The following is a 20,381-nucleotide window of genomic DNA, read 5'->3' as shown; positions in this document are numbered from 1 at the left end:
CTTTTAAGACGTGCATCATTAGTATAACTATTATTATATTTTTTTATTGCTATAAACTATTATTACATTTGAAATTGAAGGGTTACACATGAAGTATAAAAGGTGCCAAATAATCCTACAAGTCAGGGAGTGAGAATAAGTAATAGAGAGAAAAGAAATTAAGGCCAACAAACTCTTAGCTACATTGACTTTGTGGTATAAACGGGCATAGGGTCATGAAGTATGAGGGTCTGGAATCATAGAACGTGTTTTGGCTCAAATGCAAGTGATTCTGATCGTCCCTTTTCTTTTGTTGGAATATTGCATAGCATCTTTGGTCAATGGAAAGCCTCTGGTAGAGTACAATCTACATTTGTCTTTCCATTATCTTATTACTAATCTCTGATTAATTTGCTTGGTTTTCATGGTGGAATAATCCTGAAAATCTTTATGGCAGTGTATCTGAGAATCCTTGAGTACTCATCAAACAATTAGAGGAGCATTCCAAAGATGTGTCAGGTTACTGTCTTTTGTTTTTTTTATTTTTTATTTTTATCTCTTTAATCCTGCATAACATATATGGTCAAGTACACCAAGGCAATATCTCCTAATGTATTATTTTTAAGAAATCTTGTTGGATCAAATTAGCATGACCAAACATTTCCAATTGGGGACCAAATTAGCCAGATTTCAGAACAAATTATCAGTCATTGACCAAATATTCTTGTTGAATTTGTTACTCTTTCCTAAATTGGAATTATGTTTTTTCAACATTTTCTAAATTCTAATGCTCCCTAATTTATTACATGACTTAGTATGCTGATTTATTTTACATCAAACAGTCACCTGTAAGTATACATGGGGTGTGCGTGTTCATGTTTAAAGAATGTTAGCCTTCCCACCTCATCAAAGGATTGCATTGTCTTCTTTCATAGTTGGACAAATTACCCTCTTATATTTGAAAATTTAGATATTCTGGTAATGTTTACGATAAATTTCATCTTATAATTTTTAATTAGAATGAAAAGTAACATTCTCTGCCTATTATCTTTTGCTTTTCTGTGTATTTCAGTTTACCAGATTCTCACTCTTTTACCTATCTTTTTCCAAAAGTTCTAATAGTCATTTTAAGGGTTGAATTGAATTTCTTTCGTGGTGTGCAGAAGGACAGACGTTCATTGTGGTCATGAACTTGGATTTACTTGTAGGTTTTTTATTCTCTTTCTCTCTCGTCTTTTCTTTTTTTGTTGGAAGAACTTGTTTTTCAGAAATAGAAAATAATGAAGCAAACCAGTACTTTTCCCTGTAGTCCTTGTTAAGAAATTTAAGACTTCCTCTATACATATTGGGTTTATTTTGGGTTGCTTGTGTATGAGGCTATTATGCATGTGGATTTTTATATTTTATGTAGGTAAATAAATTTATTCTTTTGCTTTCATCCTTGGTTGCTACTGAAGACTAATTTTTCTGTACTTGATGCTTGTAAATAACAACCTTCTATAAGATGGCAATACAAATTACGAAATCAAGTAAATATATGTTAACTGTTTCCATTTTGTTTTTATATAGAACGAAGTAACATGTTTGATAGCTTAGCTGAAGCCTTTGTATTAGAATGTATTGATATTAATTAGTCATTTCGTTCTATTCTTGATTGGTAAACCTGAAATGTCTTTAATGTGGCATCACTCAGACCTTAAATGTCTTTAATGTGGCATTGTGTTCATTGTTTGTAAAGTATCAAGAACACTTTATTTTATTTTTTTGTGGTTTGGTGTTGTGGTTATGCTCAAATGTTTAAGACAGAATGGAATAAAACGAAGAGGGAATGGAAGAGAGTACCTTCATGTGTTTGGATATTAATGATGGAAAGAAATGGGAAAGTTTTGTGGTTTATAAGTGGTACACTGTAAAATTTAAGTACAACCGTTTTATTTTAAGTTACTCAATTTTGCAAGCTAAAGTAGAAAATGTGAAGTTTTTAATTTTTAAAATAAAAGTAACTCCTCATTATCACTCGGTTAGGAGGGAACAAAAAATAGTTTGAATCGGAATAGGGAGAATTATTCCCTTCCCAATTCCCATGTTTTCTTTTGTTTGTTCAGACAATGAAATAAGAGAAAGACAATGACAGTCAATTGAATTCATTCAACATGATTCCATTTATGATTTGATAAAACATATTACCACTATGTCACCAACTATACTCCTTTCCCCCATAAAATCCTATGCTATTCTGTTTCGTAATTTTCACTTAATTACATTACCTGTTATATGGTAATTTATTATTATTTTGTCAGAAACTATTAGATGTACCACGTGCTCAATTTTAGAATCGGAAGGAAAATTAATAAATCACTATTGACACTGAAGTTACCTCTATGGACCATGACCATACAGGGCATCCCATAATTTGTTGAGAAGCACAGGTGAGCTGCTCCATATATTCACTTGTATTTTGTATATCCTAATTGTAAGTTTATCTCATTATCATTAATTAGGTATTGGATTCTATCTGCAAGGGTGTATATAAAGAATTTATTGAATAAGAGTGTTATAGGATGAAGCACAGGTAATGCTCATCCAAGCACCTAATATATTTGTCCAAGAAATGCAAGCCATAAAATATGTGAATATCTCTATCTCAATTGGACCTTGTAATACCGTGCCAATTTGGTAGGAAGGCACCATAATGATAATCGTCGTGGCTATTGACAAGATTCTCATTGTGATTTTATTTTTTAAAGGGACTTCACTTATAAGTAAGAGAGTCATAAAAGAGGATCCAAGGAAAGAGATGGTGTTCATCTTTAACAAAAGTTTGTATTCATCTGATCAACCAGCTAATAATACTGATCGATTTTCCTGAACATAAGTCTTTGGAGATTTCATTTGACTATATGTGGCAACTTAGAATTTTGGAAGGCACAAAACTTGAATCACACCACTTGGAGGAGGGTTATTACCAACTTCTTTAGTCATGGTTGAAATCATTGTCGCCACCAGACTCAGATTTTAACCATGCTTATATTATAACGTTGGTAATGAACCCTCCAGGTGGTATGATTCAAGCTTTTGGGCCTTTCAAATTTCTTAGTTGCTATACTTCTCAAAAGACTTATGTCCAATTAAACCAATATAATTAGTTGGTCGACGAGATGATTATAAATTTTTCTTAAATATTAACACTAACTCTTCTTTGGATCCTCTTTTGTGACTCTCTTACTTATAAGTGAAGTCCATTTAAAAAATTAAATCACAATAAGAATTTTGCCAATAGCCACGACGACTATCATTATGGTGCCTTCCTACCAAATTGGCATGGTATTGCAAGGCCCAATTGTTAACGGTTTTGAATATGTCTTGTATTTGTTCACATGGATTCTTGTTACACATAAGAATGCATTGATGAGCAATTTAGATTATTGGATGAGCATTGCTTGTGCTTCATCCTATAACATTCTTATTAAATAAATTCTTTGTATAAAAAAAAAAATCATACAAGAATTTAAGGTGTTAATGAACCCTCTCAGTGGTGCTCAATAAGCAAGTGGGACGCTAATGTCATTAGCTGCTGAACCAGATGAGTATAACCTTTTCATAACCTTCACCACCATATTTTTCCTTTCATCCCTTTGTGTCACTCTCTTACTCATATGTGGAGTCTCTTTTAAAGAATGAAATCACCATGAGGATCTTATCAGTAGCCAAGGTTGTCACTGTCACTGTCATATTTCTTGTGCTTTTCTACCAATTTGTCATGATCTTGCTAGGAGGTTGAATTGGTCTCTTTATGTTTCCTCGCAGGAAGATGTGGTTCCTTTTCTTTTTTCAAGTTTAGGATTGCTAACATGTTTTGTTTATTAGTTTTGGGTCATGATTTTTTTTTTTGAAAGATGATTTTAAATTGAGGTTGGAGTTGCGTTGCGGTGAGCCAGAAAATTTCAATTTAATGAGAATGAAAAGATATATTCGTTAGTGCCATTGCATGAAAGTCTCAATTTTCTTATTGCACTTTACCAATTACATATTCTATGACGCCCTTGAGAAACAAAATATACAAAAGCGGGAGACCAAAACATTGATGGCTCTCGACGTATTGCAGCAGATTGACAATGTCTTTAGTGAGTTTTTCACTCCATATTTATCCTGTGTGCATTTGCTCTTCATCTTATATTTTTTTTCTTCTATGTCATCCAATCCTTCATTGGATATGCCCACTCATCCATCTTATCTCATCTTTTCTATGTCAATTAAAGCATTATTCACCCATGATTGCAATGTTAATGCAGAGGAATTTGATTAAGGAAGTGTAACATGAATGGTCTTTGGTGAACAAAATGTAATTGAAAGCAATTTGTTTTGTCGACAATGTTGAACTGATGCCTTTTCTTTTTTAACATTATATTGTTAAGAGTAATATTAGCTTGTTAATAAGCTCTCTCTATATAGAGCACTTACCCACTGTCAATGTATCTTTTATCAAATTCAATCTAATACAACGAGGTACTTTGTTTGTACACCTCTCCTTTTTGAGATCTATGATGCGTGGCCACATCAATTAGGTGTAACTTGCATCTCTTCTCCTGAGTTTTCTGATAGTTATGTCTCTATATATTCTTTTTTTGGTAATTAATGACCCCTTGCTCTTATAGCCGGTTGAGTTATTTTTCTTGGTATTGATGGTGGAACTGATCCTTTTTTTTTTAACATTATGTCTCTCTCAATTATTTTTTTCTGGTAATTAATTCATGTTCTTAGTTTGTGTGGACAAGCACACAAGATGGTGGCCAAATCATTCTTATATGCATCTCCTCAGCTAAAACATAGCCCTCCTTTTGTTAGAAATTATGACTTCTTAAAAAGCCAAGTTATAATTAGCAACATCACTGAAAAGGGACTCCATTTGCTAATATAATGGGCAACATCATTGAAAGATATATTATTATAAGAAGGGACTCTACACTTTAGGGACTTTAAATTTATGTTTTATTAGAGACATTGTCTAAATTTGCAGTTAATGGCTCTTTTACTTCTTAGGCATGCTCTTCAATCTGATGTGGAGAAAGTTTTGACATATTTTTATCAAGTCATAATCAAAGTGATGATTAGTCATGCTACGCTTTATATAGGTGGTGGCTGATAAATTGCATAATAATTCTAATTGGGAAATTTATTTTAACTGAATGCATTCTTCACCTATGATAATAATGTCAATGCAGAGGAATAGATGTCAATAACAAAGCAAAGGAATTCTAAATCACTTGCTAGATCACGAGTAGGAGGATACTGGTGGTCACTACTAGGAAAAAGACCTTTTACGATGTTATTTTTATGACGGTTATAAGCGGTGACATTTTTGTAAATAATTGTAACGTTTAAAAGGCGGTTTCCTCAAAAACTACTTTAAAAATACTTTACGACATCCTTTTTTTTTTTTACTGTCTTTGAAAACATTGTTTTCCCACTTTCTTTGCTGACGTGTCACATTTTAATTGGACTAGCTTGAACAACCCTAAATCAATAAAATTTTCTTCTACCCTCAGTTTTCCATTCTCATTGTCGTCCACTCTTCCATTCTCATTCTCTTTCAGCACCTTCTCCACCGCGCCCAAATTCGCCTCCTTCAACAGCCTCTTCATCGCCTTCACCGCTCCGAGGTTCACCATCTTCAGTTTGTTCCGCTTCGGCACCGAAATCGCCACTAGGCTTGCCAGCGCGGCCTCGATCAGCACTGGATCTTTCTCTGGTGCGGCCGATTTCAGCAACTCGGCCACCACGCCTTGCTTCTCGGCGATTGAAATCTTCGCATCCGCGTCCACGGCGATGAACTGCAGAACCCTAGCGGAGGCAATTTTCGAATCGGAGCTTCCTCGTTGGAGAATTAAAAACAGAGAATCTAAGCTCTGTTTCTTTCCACGGCCATGCCATTGAAGATGATGACACAAGATCTCATAGACACCGACAACAAGAAGAACTCAAGTTTTAAGAGTGGTTTCTACAAAGTCCTTTAAAGCATCTGCCTCAAGTTGTGTCAAATGGATAAAAAATTTGTGCAAGAGAAAGAATGAATCCAAGAAATGAGAGGATATATTGTGTGCGCTTGTAATTCAGCACCACGGCAGATACTGGTTTAGTATTTTTTTATATATATTTTTTTGCTTTAAATGAATTGAAGCTGAAGATACCATGATCTTGAGTCTTAGGTCTAACCAATATGAACAAAGTTTCAGTGTTTTAATCCATCTCTAATCTTGCTTCCACTCTTGATCATTATGTCAGTATTTGAGTAAGAATACCACAATTTCCACACAACAAACATGAATGATACTGTAATATTATAATAAAGGAATCTATTTGTTAATATATGTATATATAACTTTCAAGTCCTGATCAACTAAAACATTTTCAGAACTTCTTTGCAAAATTACAAGTTGGAAAACCTGCTATCACCAGTCAAATTAGTGCCTCACTGGGGTACCATTGCGTTAGGTAACATTCATTTTCATAACATCTCAGGTTTTATAGCTATTCAATGAAATTATCTTGTAAGCTTGAGAGGATGCTTTTATTTTAAGCTTAAATCCTATGATTCACATCTCTCTTTATTTGTCTAGTTTTTTGGATGAGGCAAAATACGTTCTCCTCAAAGTTTTAAATAACTCTAAGCTGGAGTTTTTGCACCTCTTGCTAAACTTGATCCTAGAATTAGAATCACATCATTTACAAAACAAAACAAAAAAATGCATTGTGGCATTCATTGGCTCTTGGATATACATGCTCAATGTGCACATCTAAAACTATGGTAAAAGGATAACGACTCAAAGTTGACCCTTGGTAGTCCTATGATTATAGGAAAATCAAAGGGAACCCAACCATGGGTTCTTATCTTATTATTAGTAGGTCCTAATCCTACATTACCATATAAGATTTAAACTCAAACAAGTTTTTATGATAGAAGTCTTAAAAACTTAAAATAGGTTCTACAATTGATCTTACATCATTATATTTTTTTAGTTGGTATTGAGAAGTAAAATAATTTGTTTGATCTTACATTATTATATGTTTGATTTTTTTTAGTAGGTCCTAATCCTACACTACCATATAAGATTTAAACTCAAACAAGTTTTTATGATAGAATTCTTAAAAACTTAAAATAGATTCTATAACTTATCTTACATAAAAGAGGTAATCATGTTTGTGACACGATCTGACACTAAATGTGATCACCTCTCTCAGCGAGATTCAAATATTGTTTATCACGTTGTGGAGACCAACTTCTTTTGCTATATCCAATTCCCATTGATACTTTTTTTTTTCTTGTAAATATGTCACTTTTATTTTAGTCCTTCTAAATTCTTATTGTTTTTAGTCCAATAATAATTAGACATTTTTGCCAACATGACATTTTTTTTGCTAATGTGACACATCTTTTTGTTGACGTCATTTGCTGACATTAACAACCATTAGACACATCATTGATTTCTGACAGCTAAAACTAATTGAAAAAAAAATTACGCATTAGTAATATAAAGGAGTTATACATTATTATCTAATATCAAATCATGATGTATAATAAATTTGTTAACTTATATAATCATTATATTTTAAAATTTATATTTATAATGATTCCTAATTAATTGATAATATAAAAAAATACATTGATAATGCATAACAATTAAACTCTTTAAAATATAGTCTAAGCATAATTTTATTCCATTTGCTTCACAATGGATTGTCATTTACGGCCCTAATGTTTACATGCATTCCGCAGGAAAAGGAGGCAAAAGTCGTTGGATTTGTGAATAGAGCATCATCTTTCAATAAATTTATGTTGAAAAACTTAATAAATAAATTTACATGCTCATTTTAAAGCTAAATAAAAATACCAAAAAAGTAAAAGATAGATGGAGTCAGCGAATTGAAGAAGTCAATGATATTCTAAATATATATATATATATATATATGAATTCAATTTAAGTTGGCACTTGAAAGCAGAAGTGTTTTCTATGTGTGACCTACATGTCCAATGTAACACAAGGAACTCAACTCAGAGGTCGAAGAAAATTATCCTCTAACAAGCAAAATTCGAAAATTCTTTTCGATATTAACAAGGGTAATGCCCTATACAACCTGCAATTCCAAACCAGTATGCTCATTGCTATTAGCAGAAGAAGAGGTTTCAGGATGTTCCTTGTCATCAGTAGACTTCATCTCTTGAACGGGAGGAGCATTTACAATGGTTGTCTCAGAGAAAATACTGTCAGAAAGCCTTCCTTTCATCTCCCTGTGCTCTTGACACAAGGCACACCAGTGCATGCAGCAGTGCACACAACATGGATCACATGGTGAGTTCTGCAGTCATCAAAAGATTGAGTGAGAAAATCTTAACAGCAAAACAAGGTTTATGTGCTGGGAAAACCATAAAAGCTAAAGGAGAAAAAGAAAATTGAAATGTTACTTGTGTGTTTGGTTTGACTTGCTTTGGAGAAAAAAATGCTTCTTTTATTGTGCCAGCTTAATGAGATTTAGAGGAAAAAATGAGATGCAAAACAGTGCAATGTACACAAAGGCACCAAAGCAAGGCAAGGTGTGTGCGTGCCTCTGGCTAAGGCAAGGCACATCTCTAACATCTCATCAGTATTAGTCAAACTGAAAAACCCAGTCATCTAACTTAGTGAATGAGACACTAAAGAAAGTAACATGGCCTGAATGTTAAAAGAATAACAGTTTTTGGTTTTTCCGACTTTTAGCAGCAGCAGCCAGCAAGCAGCTTAGGATTTCATAAATTGAATATCATAATCTTTTATTTATAATACGAATGAAATGTTTAAGTAGTAAATTTTATGAAAAAACAATGAAAAATAGTCAAATATATTTCTATTTTCTTTTTCTAATACTAATGCCATGTTTTTTTTAGGAAACTGATGTCTTTTTGTACTGAAATGCTTAGCATGCACTTTCGCCCCAAGTCATTAAGCCACTTGGCATTTTAAGGGTGCCTTTCCTTTTACTACATTGAAACATTGATAGCATTAGCTATTTTTTTTCCCTCTCCTCTGTATAGGTATTGGAAAAGAGATGGCAACAACAAAGTTTAAGTAAATTTGATAAGTTTTAACAGAATATTTATTGTGTATTATTGCTTCAATTTCCGGCTAAAGGTCTTTTCCTAATAATGAGGACAGCATTCTAGAGTTCTTTTATTCTCGTTACCAGACTAGTAGTTTTTCAATCACTAAAAATTTATCTTGTAAGAAAACATCATTTCTCAAACTACATGGTTGGTTTAAAACTGTTGACATTTGATGCCAGACTTGCTGAAAGTTCGTGTTTCAATTCACCAAGAATAACACTAGAATCATGTACATACATTCATTTATCAGGTTTTCATTGTTAGATTACAGACCATCAAGTATATCTTCATATCTATTTCATTCAAAGTTGTTCAAAATATGCATGTACGGTTCCAGTCAAAAAGGTCTTACTAGTTACTATGTCAGATGAGTATTTGATATATACAGATTCCTACACAAAGGAGATTTTTTTTAACATATAATGAAATCTACATTACACATTTGCAATAAGAAGAAGCATAATTTCTCAGCAGATGAGTATTTGATACGCGCGCGCGCGCACACACACATATATATACTATTCCATCCTTAAAGTTTACTAGTCCAAGTGGAAAAGATATTCAACACATACCTGCAAGTGATACTTCTTCTGTAAGTTTTGTCGAACCTGACCAGTATAAATGCCACACATCCACCAAGTAAAAAATAAGCCCTCAAAAATGAGAAATGATGTCCCTGGGTCAATGAAACCATTAAAGATTGCAGTTGCAGTTGCCAGAGCAATGCCACCCTCAACAAAAATGGCATGACAAACGCATGGTCCAGTCCAAGGAGTTTCTTCATGCAAGGTTTCTACATTGCGCCCAAATAAAACACAAGGACAAAACAGTCCTGTCAAGCCTGCCATTAAGTTGAAATCGTATAAAAACCAAGCAATTTTCTGCTTAATCATTTCAACTGAGAATACTTCTAATATAGTCATTTAAATAATTCCTTCATATTCTAGTGCTCAGCAAGTTCACCCATAATTTAACATATTAAATATGGAAATTTTCATGGTAAGGATTAACGGTCAAAGGAATCATATGACATTAGATTATTTTTAGTCTCACTCTCAAGACAATTTGGCTTGTCCAATATAGATAACAGATAACACCCTGACTCTAGCAAAATTTGACAGCTTGGTCATGCATTAACTTACAATTTTCCCGATCTCCAGTGCATCCAAAGATCCCAGTCATCCAAGGTTCATCAGCAGGAGGTGTATAGCTTTCAGGTAATGGCTGCCCACATTCCATGCACTTGTGAACAGCCAACTGCAAAGAATTAAAAACCGTAAGCAAATAGCTGTCTACTAACTTATACAGTATTAAAACTCACCAAACAAAGCACACGCAAAATCTATTCAAATTTTAATTTTGTTTTCTCTTGCAATGTTACAAAAGATTTGACAAGGTTGCACATTGGCTGCTAACTTCCAAATACAACCCTTTCCCCCTAGGCTTGAGATTGAGACCAACCTCACCATGTGATACAAGGCTTAGCTGTTTCGTTACTGAATTCTTTCTTGCTCAAATCAAGAACTATTCCCATTGAATTTTTTTATGACAAAATGAAAATACTACAACTAATTCCTGTAAAGTACTATTATAAAGTATTAGAACTTCAAACTGTTCCAATTTTAGATATAATCAAGGCAAACTGTATCACAATTTACTTCAGACTTCACATTTCCACCTTGTTACAGACATTTAATGAACTAACACACATAACATTGCAACAATATAGGTGAAGAATGTTAACTCATTATAACACATTTTCAAGTTTCAACCAAGCAATCTTCAACCCGATCTTGCCACCCAAATTCACATTCTATGTCTCCATCTCAACAAATGCAAGCACAAACATTGGACGCCACTGTCACTTTCTTCACTTACACGACTAGAATTCATGAACAAGTAAAAAACTACATACATCCAGATTGCACCTAAAAACCCTTCAACAAGGTTTCCTCATGAATATCATCTCCATTGGGAGATGTTAGAAAACAGTTTGCTACCGCAATTTCGGCAGCAATATCAAGGTTTCTGGGGTCTCTGAGACCACAATTGCGACTACATCGATCCACATTTGTCTACAATTTCCAACAAAACTGAGTATCGCGACAAAACCGGGACCATGATCGCAATTTAAAACAACCCAACATTTTCGGCTGACTAAGGACACTATTAAAGAAAACAAACAAACAACCCAGCATCCAAAGAAAATAGTCTGCAACCATATTTCGGCTGCGACGTCAAGGTTTTTGGACTATACGAGGCCACATTGAGGCCACATCATTAGCCACATCGATCTGCAATCTCTTCCAATGTCAAAGAATTTGACGAAACCACGACCGTGACCACTATTTAAAAAACCATGACGTTGGCTATTCTAGAAATCAGAGAAAAAAAATCACCATTCATCAATGAAATTAAAGAAAAAAAGAAAAGCAAGATGGGTATGAATGAATCCAGCATCCAAATAAAAATCACCATTAATGAACGAAAATTCAATTAAAAAAAAAAAAGGCAAGATGGGTATGAATGGAATCGAAACCTGAGGAACCTCAATTGGCTGATTGAGTTCACCAGGCGTGATATCTTCCAAAGAAGCATTGTCCTTAGTCAGCTTCACGTAACGCGATTGTTTCCTTTCCTGCATGATCTAATCTCTCACAAAATACAAAATCAAAAATCAAACAAACCCACAAAGAACGATGAATCAGAGGAAAATGCCAATGGAAAACAGTTTTAAGATCTAAGGAAATAGATTGGGAGAAATGAGGAAAATAACCTTGGTGAGAAACGAACACCAAAATTAATTGAACAAAGAGGTGTATGTTATTATGTTATGTTATTTAGTATTTTGTTTATTTTAAGTTGTGCGTTGAGCGTCGCGGGAACGGAAAATCAGAACTCAACTCGTCACTACTCCTATCAATGTGGTGTCAGGTGTGTTCAACCTCTTTCAAGTTATGTTATGTATTTCCTCAAATCTTAAATACAAGATTTTTTTAAAAAAAATATTAATTTTACTTTATTTAATATTATTATCTCTAAAATAATTTAATTGAGTGCTAGTTTTAATAATTCTTTCTTATTCTTAATATAGAGAAAGTTGAGAGAAAAATACTTTTTAATTAAAATTCTTACGATTAAATTGATTAATTAACTTTCGTAATTAGTGTGTTTATATTTCAGTTTGGAGTAGTAGTATTAATTATTAGTATCTAAATACATAGTGGACTTTTATGGCATACTTTATAAAAAAAAACATTTTTTTATTTTTTTAAGAGGAAGAATAATGGCCTTTCATTATTTCATTCCTTTTTTATCAGTAATTGTTTCATCATTGAGTAGTATATGAATTCAAGCATTCATTTATTGACTATTTTGAATTTATTTATTATATTTATTTATAAAATTTAATTTTTTTTAGAGGGAAATGTTAGATGTAAAAATTAAATAAAAATATTTTGTTGTTACTGTTTTTTGTTCTTAATTTTGATACTCAATCATGTTAGGTATAGAAAAACAAGAAAAGGGAAGTTAAACTGTGATTAAAAAAAAAATTCACAAATCTTTGGAGATGTAGTATTGTCTTATGTGAAGGATGATGTTTAAAACTTTGTCAAAAAGGAGATACAAGGTTACAAGTATTATTTACCCCAAGCATTTTCAGGCTCAACTGCAAGTTTTCCTTGACTTGCTTCTCAAGGCAAATGCACCAAGAAAAGGTTAATTAGAGTACACCTCACTGCCTTATGCCATCTTATAAAAACAAATATTACAAAAGAAATTCTAGAATTAGACTTAGATCGTTCAACGAATGGAATACTATTAAAAGAGTAGATGATTCATTGTTCAGATGTTCTAAGAGTTATCTTAATGTTCACTTCAACTTGTATCATTTTTGAAAAATTAAGGGATGAAATTGAATTCTAAAATTATAAAAATTAAAATTTTCTTTATTTAAATTTTTGTGCTCAATTGTTAAGGAATAAACTCATCTCTCAAAATCAATTAAATTAGTAAATTGTATATTTATTTCTTAATAAAAAAAAATTTGTATTGAATTTCTGATAAATTAGCGAATTTTATGTTTGATCTCTGATAAAAAAAATTTCATTTGTTGTTTGTTTCTTTAAATTTACTAATATATTGGAGACTAAAAAAAGTGTCAAAGATTAAAAATAAATTTGTTATTTTATCAGAGATTTGATGTAAAGTTTTTTATCAAAAAACAATTATAAAATTTGGATATTTATTAATGATAAAAAAAATATTTTAGTCTATTATTATTATTATTCCTTAAAAGGAAAAAAATCTATATATGAGTCTAAATTGTAAGATACGCCTCAAAAGAACTGTATGAAAAATAGGAAAGTATATATATCTACATAAATGCATAAGAAAATTTCTCCGAACTAAACGATGGTGAGTGGAGGAATGGAAATTAAAAGACTATAAGAAGATGACAAAGTCAATAAGTCAATTCTGCATTTGATGATAGACTTTGAACAATGAATAGTCAATACTCAATACTTCCAAAATCTCTTGTTTCGCTAACGCGTTTTATAATGCCCACTCTTGACTCTACTCTTTGGAATTTCCAAAATACTACTATTTAAATACAACTTCCTTTATTCTGCTTGAAGAAGTTCAACTCTTGCATGCACTGCTATCACCCTTTTCTTTCAACATGTCTACACCAGCAGAGTACTATCTCTCTCCCTCTCTCTTTCAATTTCTCTTTCTCCTAATACACAAACTTGAAAATTTTAAATTTGCAATTGATCATATAACTTACATATAGAATTTCCTTTTATGCTTATAATATACATATTCGACTACTATATGCCTTTTTTTTATTGATTTGTTATTCAGATACTAAAAATTTCATCATAATCATCTTAATTATGCATATATTTTCTTTCCCATATATGTATAGTGATTTTATTTTTTTTATCTATGATGGTTATGTGGCTGTAACTAATAAAAATATTACATTTGCAAGAAATTTGAGCTCAGTTCTAGATTATAATACTAATATAGTAATATTGGTATCAAATGAGTAAATTAATTTCTACAAGTTTTCCTAGACAAATGATTAAAATTTCTCTCTGCTGTTTCAGATACTACAGGTCTCTACCACCTGTGAGCAAGACCTATGGAGTGGCCTGTTTGATGACCACTTCTGCATATTATCTGCAACTCTATGATGCAAGGAACATAGCACTTGATTATGGCCCAGTGTTTAAAAGCCTTCAAGTTTGTAATCCAAAAACAGCTCTGAATTATGATCCATAGCTATATATATGTTTATTCTGACAAAGAAAAAAGCCATATATAAATACTTATGCATTAATTAATCAATACCATTTTAGAGTCATTCTAGGCAAGTAATATAAGTTTCTCATTCTCATCAATCACAAAAGATAAAAAATAAAAGAAATTGAAGAGGTCAAATGTATTAAACTTCTCCTATATAACATAAAATTAATTTGTGCATCGATCTGAACTCACGAATTAGAAGTTAAAGGAAACTTAGGAAAAATTGAGGTGTGTTAAGTTAATTTTAATTTAAAGGGGGAGTTTGATTCGTCATATTAGTTTTACTTCCTTGGTTGGATTTTTTTAGTTTTAAGTACACAGTAGTTTGGTCAAATAAAGAAGAACAAGAGTCAATTTGGATTAATTCTCAACAAATTTATTTATCATGTTTGTTTAATTTTTTTTCTCCAAATTTCTTTATTATGTTTGTTTATATTTGTTGTAGGTTTGGAGGCTTATCACAAATTTCTTCTTTCTTGGCTCATTTTCATTACCATTTGCAGTCCGTCTGATAATGATGTAAACAACTCCTGAAAAAACTTACATCTAATTAATTCTGCTTTTCCCTTTGAGAAATAATGATCACAGCCATGCTATATCCTCTTTAATCACTCTTATTATAAGATAGTTTCAATTTTCCCTGTTGTTTATAATTGTTTGAATTTTGAACTTCGTAGAGCAAAATATGGTGTTTCATTGGAAAGAGGGCCCTTTGACAAGAGAACTGCAGATTATGTTTGGATGTTCATTTTTGGTGCATTCTCACTTCTGGTATGTGTGAAGAGTTACTGTTTATATAACTTTTCATCTGTTGACTTTCGGTTGAAGAAATGAAATATGCTTAGTCTGGTTGGATAACATCTTTATAAAAGAAAAATATATATATAAAAAAATGAAATATACTTTTTTCAATAATTTTAACTTATTTGAAGTTAAAATAATTGTTTTAGAAAAGCTAATTTTACCTTATAAAGACTCTTATTTCATTTCTAATAGAACTGACTTGGGATGTTATTTAGGCTCATTTCTTCAGGAATAATTTATAATATAGTTTAATTAAACAATTAAGTGCAAATGTACTAAAAGAAAAAAAAAACTAGAATCAAGCATAAATTGACATTAATTTTGGGAAGTTTATTAATGAACAACATTAATTAGAATAGTTTACTACCAGTTAAACATATTTAGGGTGTTTCAAAAAAACCAAAAACATATTTAGGGACTGACATTTTTATCCTCCTCTAAGGTGATTGCAGCTGTGCCATTTTTTTGGTATCCATTCATGGGAATTTCCTTAGTTTTCATGATCGTCTATGTTTGGAGCCGCGAGTTTCCAAATGCACGAATTAACATTTATGGTGTTGTATCATTGAAGGTATAAAATCCAATGAATTTTCTTTGCTAATGTATCTTCTTTATTTTGACAATATCATCAGAAAATTGATACTTCAGGATACTGGCATATTTGTTTTCCAACTTATTTCTGTTGTTGAACACATAAGACAATTTTAAGGTAAAGTTAAAAATTACATATTTGAAAAACCACATACAATTAACAAACATAGGAATGCCATTAATTATAATTTATTTTTAATTAGCCTATGCTCTGTATTTTACTCTGCATTGTCAACTTCAGTGCATATTTTAGGACAATAAGGAGTATGCTTTATTAAAGGATGTTTCCTTTTGTTTAGCTTGATATTGATAGAATAACAAACAACTCAGTTTATTGTTAATATAATTTGTCCCTGAGTCAGCTAGTGTCTGCCCGACTTTTCTTTTGTGTGTGTTTTTCTTTTTCTCAACACAATTTTAGAGAAGTTCTGTAAAATAAAGTAACTTTTCTTTTTGTTCTCTTACAATTAATTATATCAATAATTTTAACATATTAATAATATTCATGAAATTTCAGTGACTGTGGTATGTAAAGTCAGTCATATTATGAGTACTTTGTATCAGAATTATTACTATTATTATACTTTAACCCTTCCTAAATGGAAGTGTTAATCTTTTATTAACCTTTCTTTTTTGTTGTGCAGGGTTTTTATCTTCCATGGGCTTTGCTAGCTCTGGATTTAATATTTGGAAATCCTATAAAGCCAGACATTGTGGGTATGATTGCAGGACATCTATACTACTTCTTAACAGTGCTTCACCCTCTTGCTGGAGGAAAGTTCAAGTTCAAGACTCCTCTCTGGGTGTATCCTTTTTTACCACGTTCCTATGGCCACTATGATTAAATCAAATTGATGTTATTTTTATCACTTGTCACATTAATTTCATTTCAAAATGACACCATGATGCTAAGACTCTGATCCATGAAAGTGTATCACTCAAAACACATTTTTTGTTGCAAGGATCACATGATTTACATTTCCTAATTAATTCAAAGTATTGTAATCTAAAATAAAAATAAAAATCAAGAATGTAAAATCTAATCTTCTCTTCACCAAGGACATAACATATAGTTTTATGAGTGTCCTCTATTGTTATAAGTTATAATCCATAGATTCAGTGCATGTCCAAAACTAGAGTGAGGGAGCAAGATATCAAATTGAACATCATTTACTATACCAAGTTCTCTTTTTGGTACATATCATATATATAGTCTATTTATTTTACATTGATGAATTCTTATAATCCTTAATTATGTACTACATCAGTCACAAAATAGTGGCATATTGGGGAGAGGGTACACAAATAAATGCCCCAGTGCAATCTAATCCATCAGCTGGAATAGTATTCAAAGGAAGAAGCCACCGTCTTGGTGGGACACAAGCAACAACAAAAAGCACTGCAGAACAAAATGAAGGAAATGCTTCTGCTTCCTCCCCTCAACCGCAAAGTCAAAGTAAAGGAATTGCTTTCCAAGGAAAAAGTTATCGTTTAAATGGATGAGTTCAGTAACATGATTTGTCTATATATGTTGTGCCATCAAAACCGCAAAAAAGTTATGATGTAATGAATTGTTTAACAGAAGTTGAGGTTCTTTCCACTGCCTCATGTATCATCATTATCACTCTTTATCTTATTATCATTGTTGATGTTGTTACCATCATAAATGGTTGATCATTTTAGGTTATTTTCAAAATAATTTATATATATATATATATATATATATATATATATATATATATATATATATATATATATATATATTTCATTGTAGTTGTTAAAAAAAAAACAGTACTTTTAAGTTAATAAAAAAATGTTTGTTCTTTTCACTTTTCACTTCTTAACATATACTGTATTTTGTATGATACTGACGGGAAACGTTCAAAAAGTATAAAAAAGTTGCCGATTTTTTTCCTTTTTTATTTGATCGTAGAAAGTTCTTTGTGCAAGCAAGAACAATGTAAATTCATTATCTTGTGGAAAATAAATCATTATCTTATTGGAATTTTGCCGAATAAGCTATAAAGGTCAACCTAACTGGGGTTTCGATGGGTCTGTTGGCCCAGTTCTAACAATTTTCTTTTATTTAGTTTTACGTTATCTTCCTCCCTGCCAATTGAAAAATCACACAAGGAAGACGAAGAAGCTAAGTTGACCAAAGGTAGATCCCACCAAGAAGAAGAGAATGATACCAAGATCCTTCTTCTAGAACTAGTCGTTACAATTATTTTTTTTATATATTTTTTCTTGATTTAAGATTTATTCATCAAAGTTAGGGTCTATTCTGTGCTACCCTTTTTGAAATTATAAAGTTTGTGTTAAATATTAAGTACTAAAAATTACAAATTAAATAACAAATATGCTAAATTTAAAATTTCAAACTAATGAAAGTTACTTTGATTTGTATTTTTTTATAATTTAGTTTGAATTTATCTATAGAAAATCTTTGAAAATAGATGTATTTTACAAATAAATTTACTCTACAAGAACTTTTTGTAAGAGCCACCACTTGTGAAAAATCTTGCAGAGGTCCCTCGACAAAAATGATACTAATAAAATTCAAACACAAATATTTTGAGTAAATCATTCAATTAGTTTTTAAAATTACAATCACTAGTTATTTTAGTCTTTGAAATTATGCAAAAAGAAGTTTCAATTTAAGAAAAAACAATTATGTGTTATTTTATCCCAAGAAAAATTATGTTATTTTAGGCTATTATGTTAAACGCCTATTCATTTGATTAATTACTTTAACAATTGTTTAAAAGAGGGAAAGGAGAGGCATAGAGCTGCTGGATCCCATGTATGAGACAGAGATTGATAGACTTATTGCAATAGATACAACTAATTACAGAACATTTGAGGGGATTTTGTTCCTCTACGTCGGATATGACTTTGCTTATAGATCCAATATACAATAAATACAGAACATTTGAATATGATTTTCAACAACAATTATCAGAAATTATCATTTCTAACTTAATTGTGTATCACTTTATGAATCAATCAATTTAATCACTTATTTTATCGCACGTGTATCAAATATCAATTAATTTGGTCCCTTCTGTGACACCCTCTACCCCTCACATATATACTAATAAGGAATAAAAAAAATTCAAATATTAATTAAAAGTATTTTTAAAATATTTTTTTTTAAACAAGTCTTTCAAAGGGGAAAAAGGCTCACATTCATTTTCTTCTACATCATATTCAAACTTGTCCAAATAAATAATAAAGTATTCTCGACTCAACAAGGTCTTCATACAATTAATATAGAACCTATATCCTAATGTCACATCCTATCAGAGCGTTGTGTTCTCGTGTCCTCTAGCATGAGGTTCTTCATAGTCATCCACCTATTCATATGCTCCCCCGAACACAAAGTTCAAGATCATCACAGGATCCAAACACAAACAACAAATCGGGAGTGAGTTATCACATTGCTAACTACTAGAGAGAAACAACACAACATATAGTAGCCAAATACAATTTACTTAGCATATCTCACATTATTTCATCACTTTGTCATTCATCAATCACACTTTTCATCCATCAATTACACCTTTCAATCATCAATCACTATACACAGAAATCACATACTCCGATCAAGACATAATAACACATCAATTTCATAATAAACAATTAGCAAGCGTATGCGACAGTTATGCTAAGACTCAAGCCTATATGCAATGTGGTACCATGTCAGTGAAAAACCACACTGGGGCGCTTAGGAGTACATAACAAGACACACCACACAATGGGTTTGTCAGGTCACTCTCACTAAGTAAGATCATAGGGAGACCAGTCAGGGTCACGATGTTTTGCGAGAATGCTCCAACCATATGAGATCAGCATAGGCTTAAAGGAGCACTCAAACCCGGTGACCCCCAAGGCCTACACTCCGAAGAGTCCGTCAGGGCCTCTCCCTCCTGATTCAGGTCCAACCCCTAAAATAATTTTTGCATGCAGACACTGCTCATGAATTATACAATACCCACGACCTTACACTCGTGTTTTAAACACGTTCAACACAATCGCACTATGATTTAACATTGGCTCCTAAATAGGAAACCTACATTTTCTCTTTAACACTGCGCATCAACGCTTTTCTCAAGATAACACTGGTCGGGTTATTGTACAATTCATAGCTTACAACACAAGTAATTTCACATCAAGTGTTAACTACACACTTATCCACAACTAGAACTCATTCACAATTTCACTTCTCATAGTGTGACAATCCACCATCACATGTTTACACGTATCTCACAAATTAACACATGTTCAACTTTACACTTATACTCAATCTCAATAACAATATTATAATCTCGAAGCAACATATTCTTCTACAATTCATCACATACTCACAATTTGAATCATCATTTCATATCCTCAATATAACAATTTATATAAAACACTATCACAACATTAGGACTAAAACCCCTTAACTAATATTACACAATTATATCAAAATCATAGGTCGAAATATACAAATATCAAGAACACAATTTATCAAGCAATTTTCATTAGGACATCAATATTTTATTTATAATCA

The 20,381-nt window shown here is 31.8% G+C and overlaps 2 protein-coding genes across 3 annotated transcripts; one reads left to right on the top strand and one right to left on the bottom strand.

The window, feature by feature from the left end:
• Positions 1 to 7,897: 7,897 nt before the first annotated feature.
• LOC100781034 (cell number regulator 6) lies at positions 7,898 to 12,067 on the bottom strand. 2 transcript variants are annotated; one of them, XM_003527508.5, is made up of 5 exons: positions 11,892 to 12,067; positions 11,655 to 11,762; positions 10,258 to 10,372; positions 9,688 to 9,956; positions 7,898 to 8,334 (listed from the first exon to the last, which is right to left on the bottom strand). In XM_003527508.5, exons 2-5 carry the CDS (start codon positions 11,757 to 11,759, stop codon positions 8,104 to 8,106), a joined length of 720 nt encoding a protein of 239 aa, XP_003527556.1. In that variant the 5' UTR covers positions 11,760 to 11,762; positions 11,892 to 12,067; the 3' UTR covers positions 7,898 to 8,103. The 2 variants fall into 2 exon arrangements, with proteins under 2 accessions (XP_003527556.1, XP_006582413.1); XM_006582350.4 differs by lacking the exon at positions 11,892 to 12,067 and having other exon boundaries at positions 7,903 to 8,334; positions 11,655 to 11,879.
• A 1,595-nt stretch (positions 12,068 to 13,662) lies between these two features.
• Positions 13,663 to 17,420, top strand: LOC100780491 (derlin-1.1). Its single transcript, XM_003527507.4, has 7 exons — positions 13,663 to 13,816; positions 14,233 to 14,368; positions 14,877 to 14,950; positions 15,109 to 15,202; positions 15,678 to 15,806; positions 16,471 to 16,631; positions 17,095 to 17,420. Exons 1-7 carry the CDS (start codon positions 13,800 to 13,802, stop codon positions 17,327 to 17,329), a joined length of 846 nt encoding a protein of 281 aa, XP_003527555.1. The 5' UTR covers positions 13,663 to 13,799; the 3' UTR covers positions 17,330 to 17,420.
• The last annotated feature ends 2,961 nt before the right edge of the window (positions 17,421 to 20,381 follow it).

Source organism: Glycine max, chromosome 6, assembly GCF_000004515.6.
Source record: "Glycine max cultivar Williams 82 chromosome 6, Glycine_max_v4.0, whole genome shotgun sequence".
Classification (NCBI taxonomy): Eukaryota; Viridiplantae; Streptophyta; class Magnoliopsida; order Fabales; family Fabaceae; genus Glycine; species Glycine max.
This window is presented reverse-complemented; position numbering and strand designations above follow the sequence as displayed.

Bases quoted from the DNA above. Each gene is read 5' to 3' on its own strand.
- LOC100781034 (XM_003527508.5), bottom strand. From the start codon at position 11,759: ATGCAGGAAAGGAAACAATCGCGTTACGTGAAGCTGACTAAGGACAAT. The intron at 10,373-11,654 runs GTTTCGATTCCA...AATTCTTTGCAG, and splicing joins AGCCAATTGAGGTTCCTCAG to TTGGCTGTTCACAAGTGCAT. The intron at 8,335-9,687 runs GTATGTGTTGAA...TGATGACTGCAG, and splicing joins AGAAGAAGTATCACTTGCAG to AACTCACCATGTGATCCATG.
- LOC100780491 (XM_003527507.4), top strand. The intron at 15,203-15,677 runs GTATGTGTGAAG...TCCTCCTCTAAG, and splicing joins TTGGTGCATTCTCACTTCTG to GTGATTGCAGCTGTGCCATT. The intron at 15,807-16,470 runs GTATAAAATCCA...TTTGTTGTGCAG, and splicing joins ATGGTGTTGTATCATTGAAG to GGTTTTTATCTTCCATGGGC.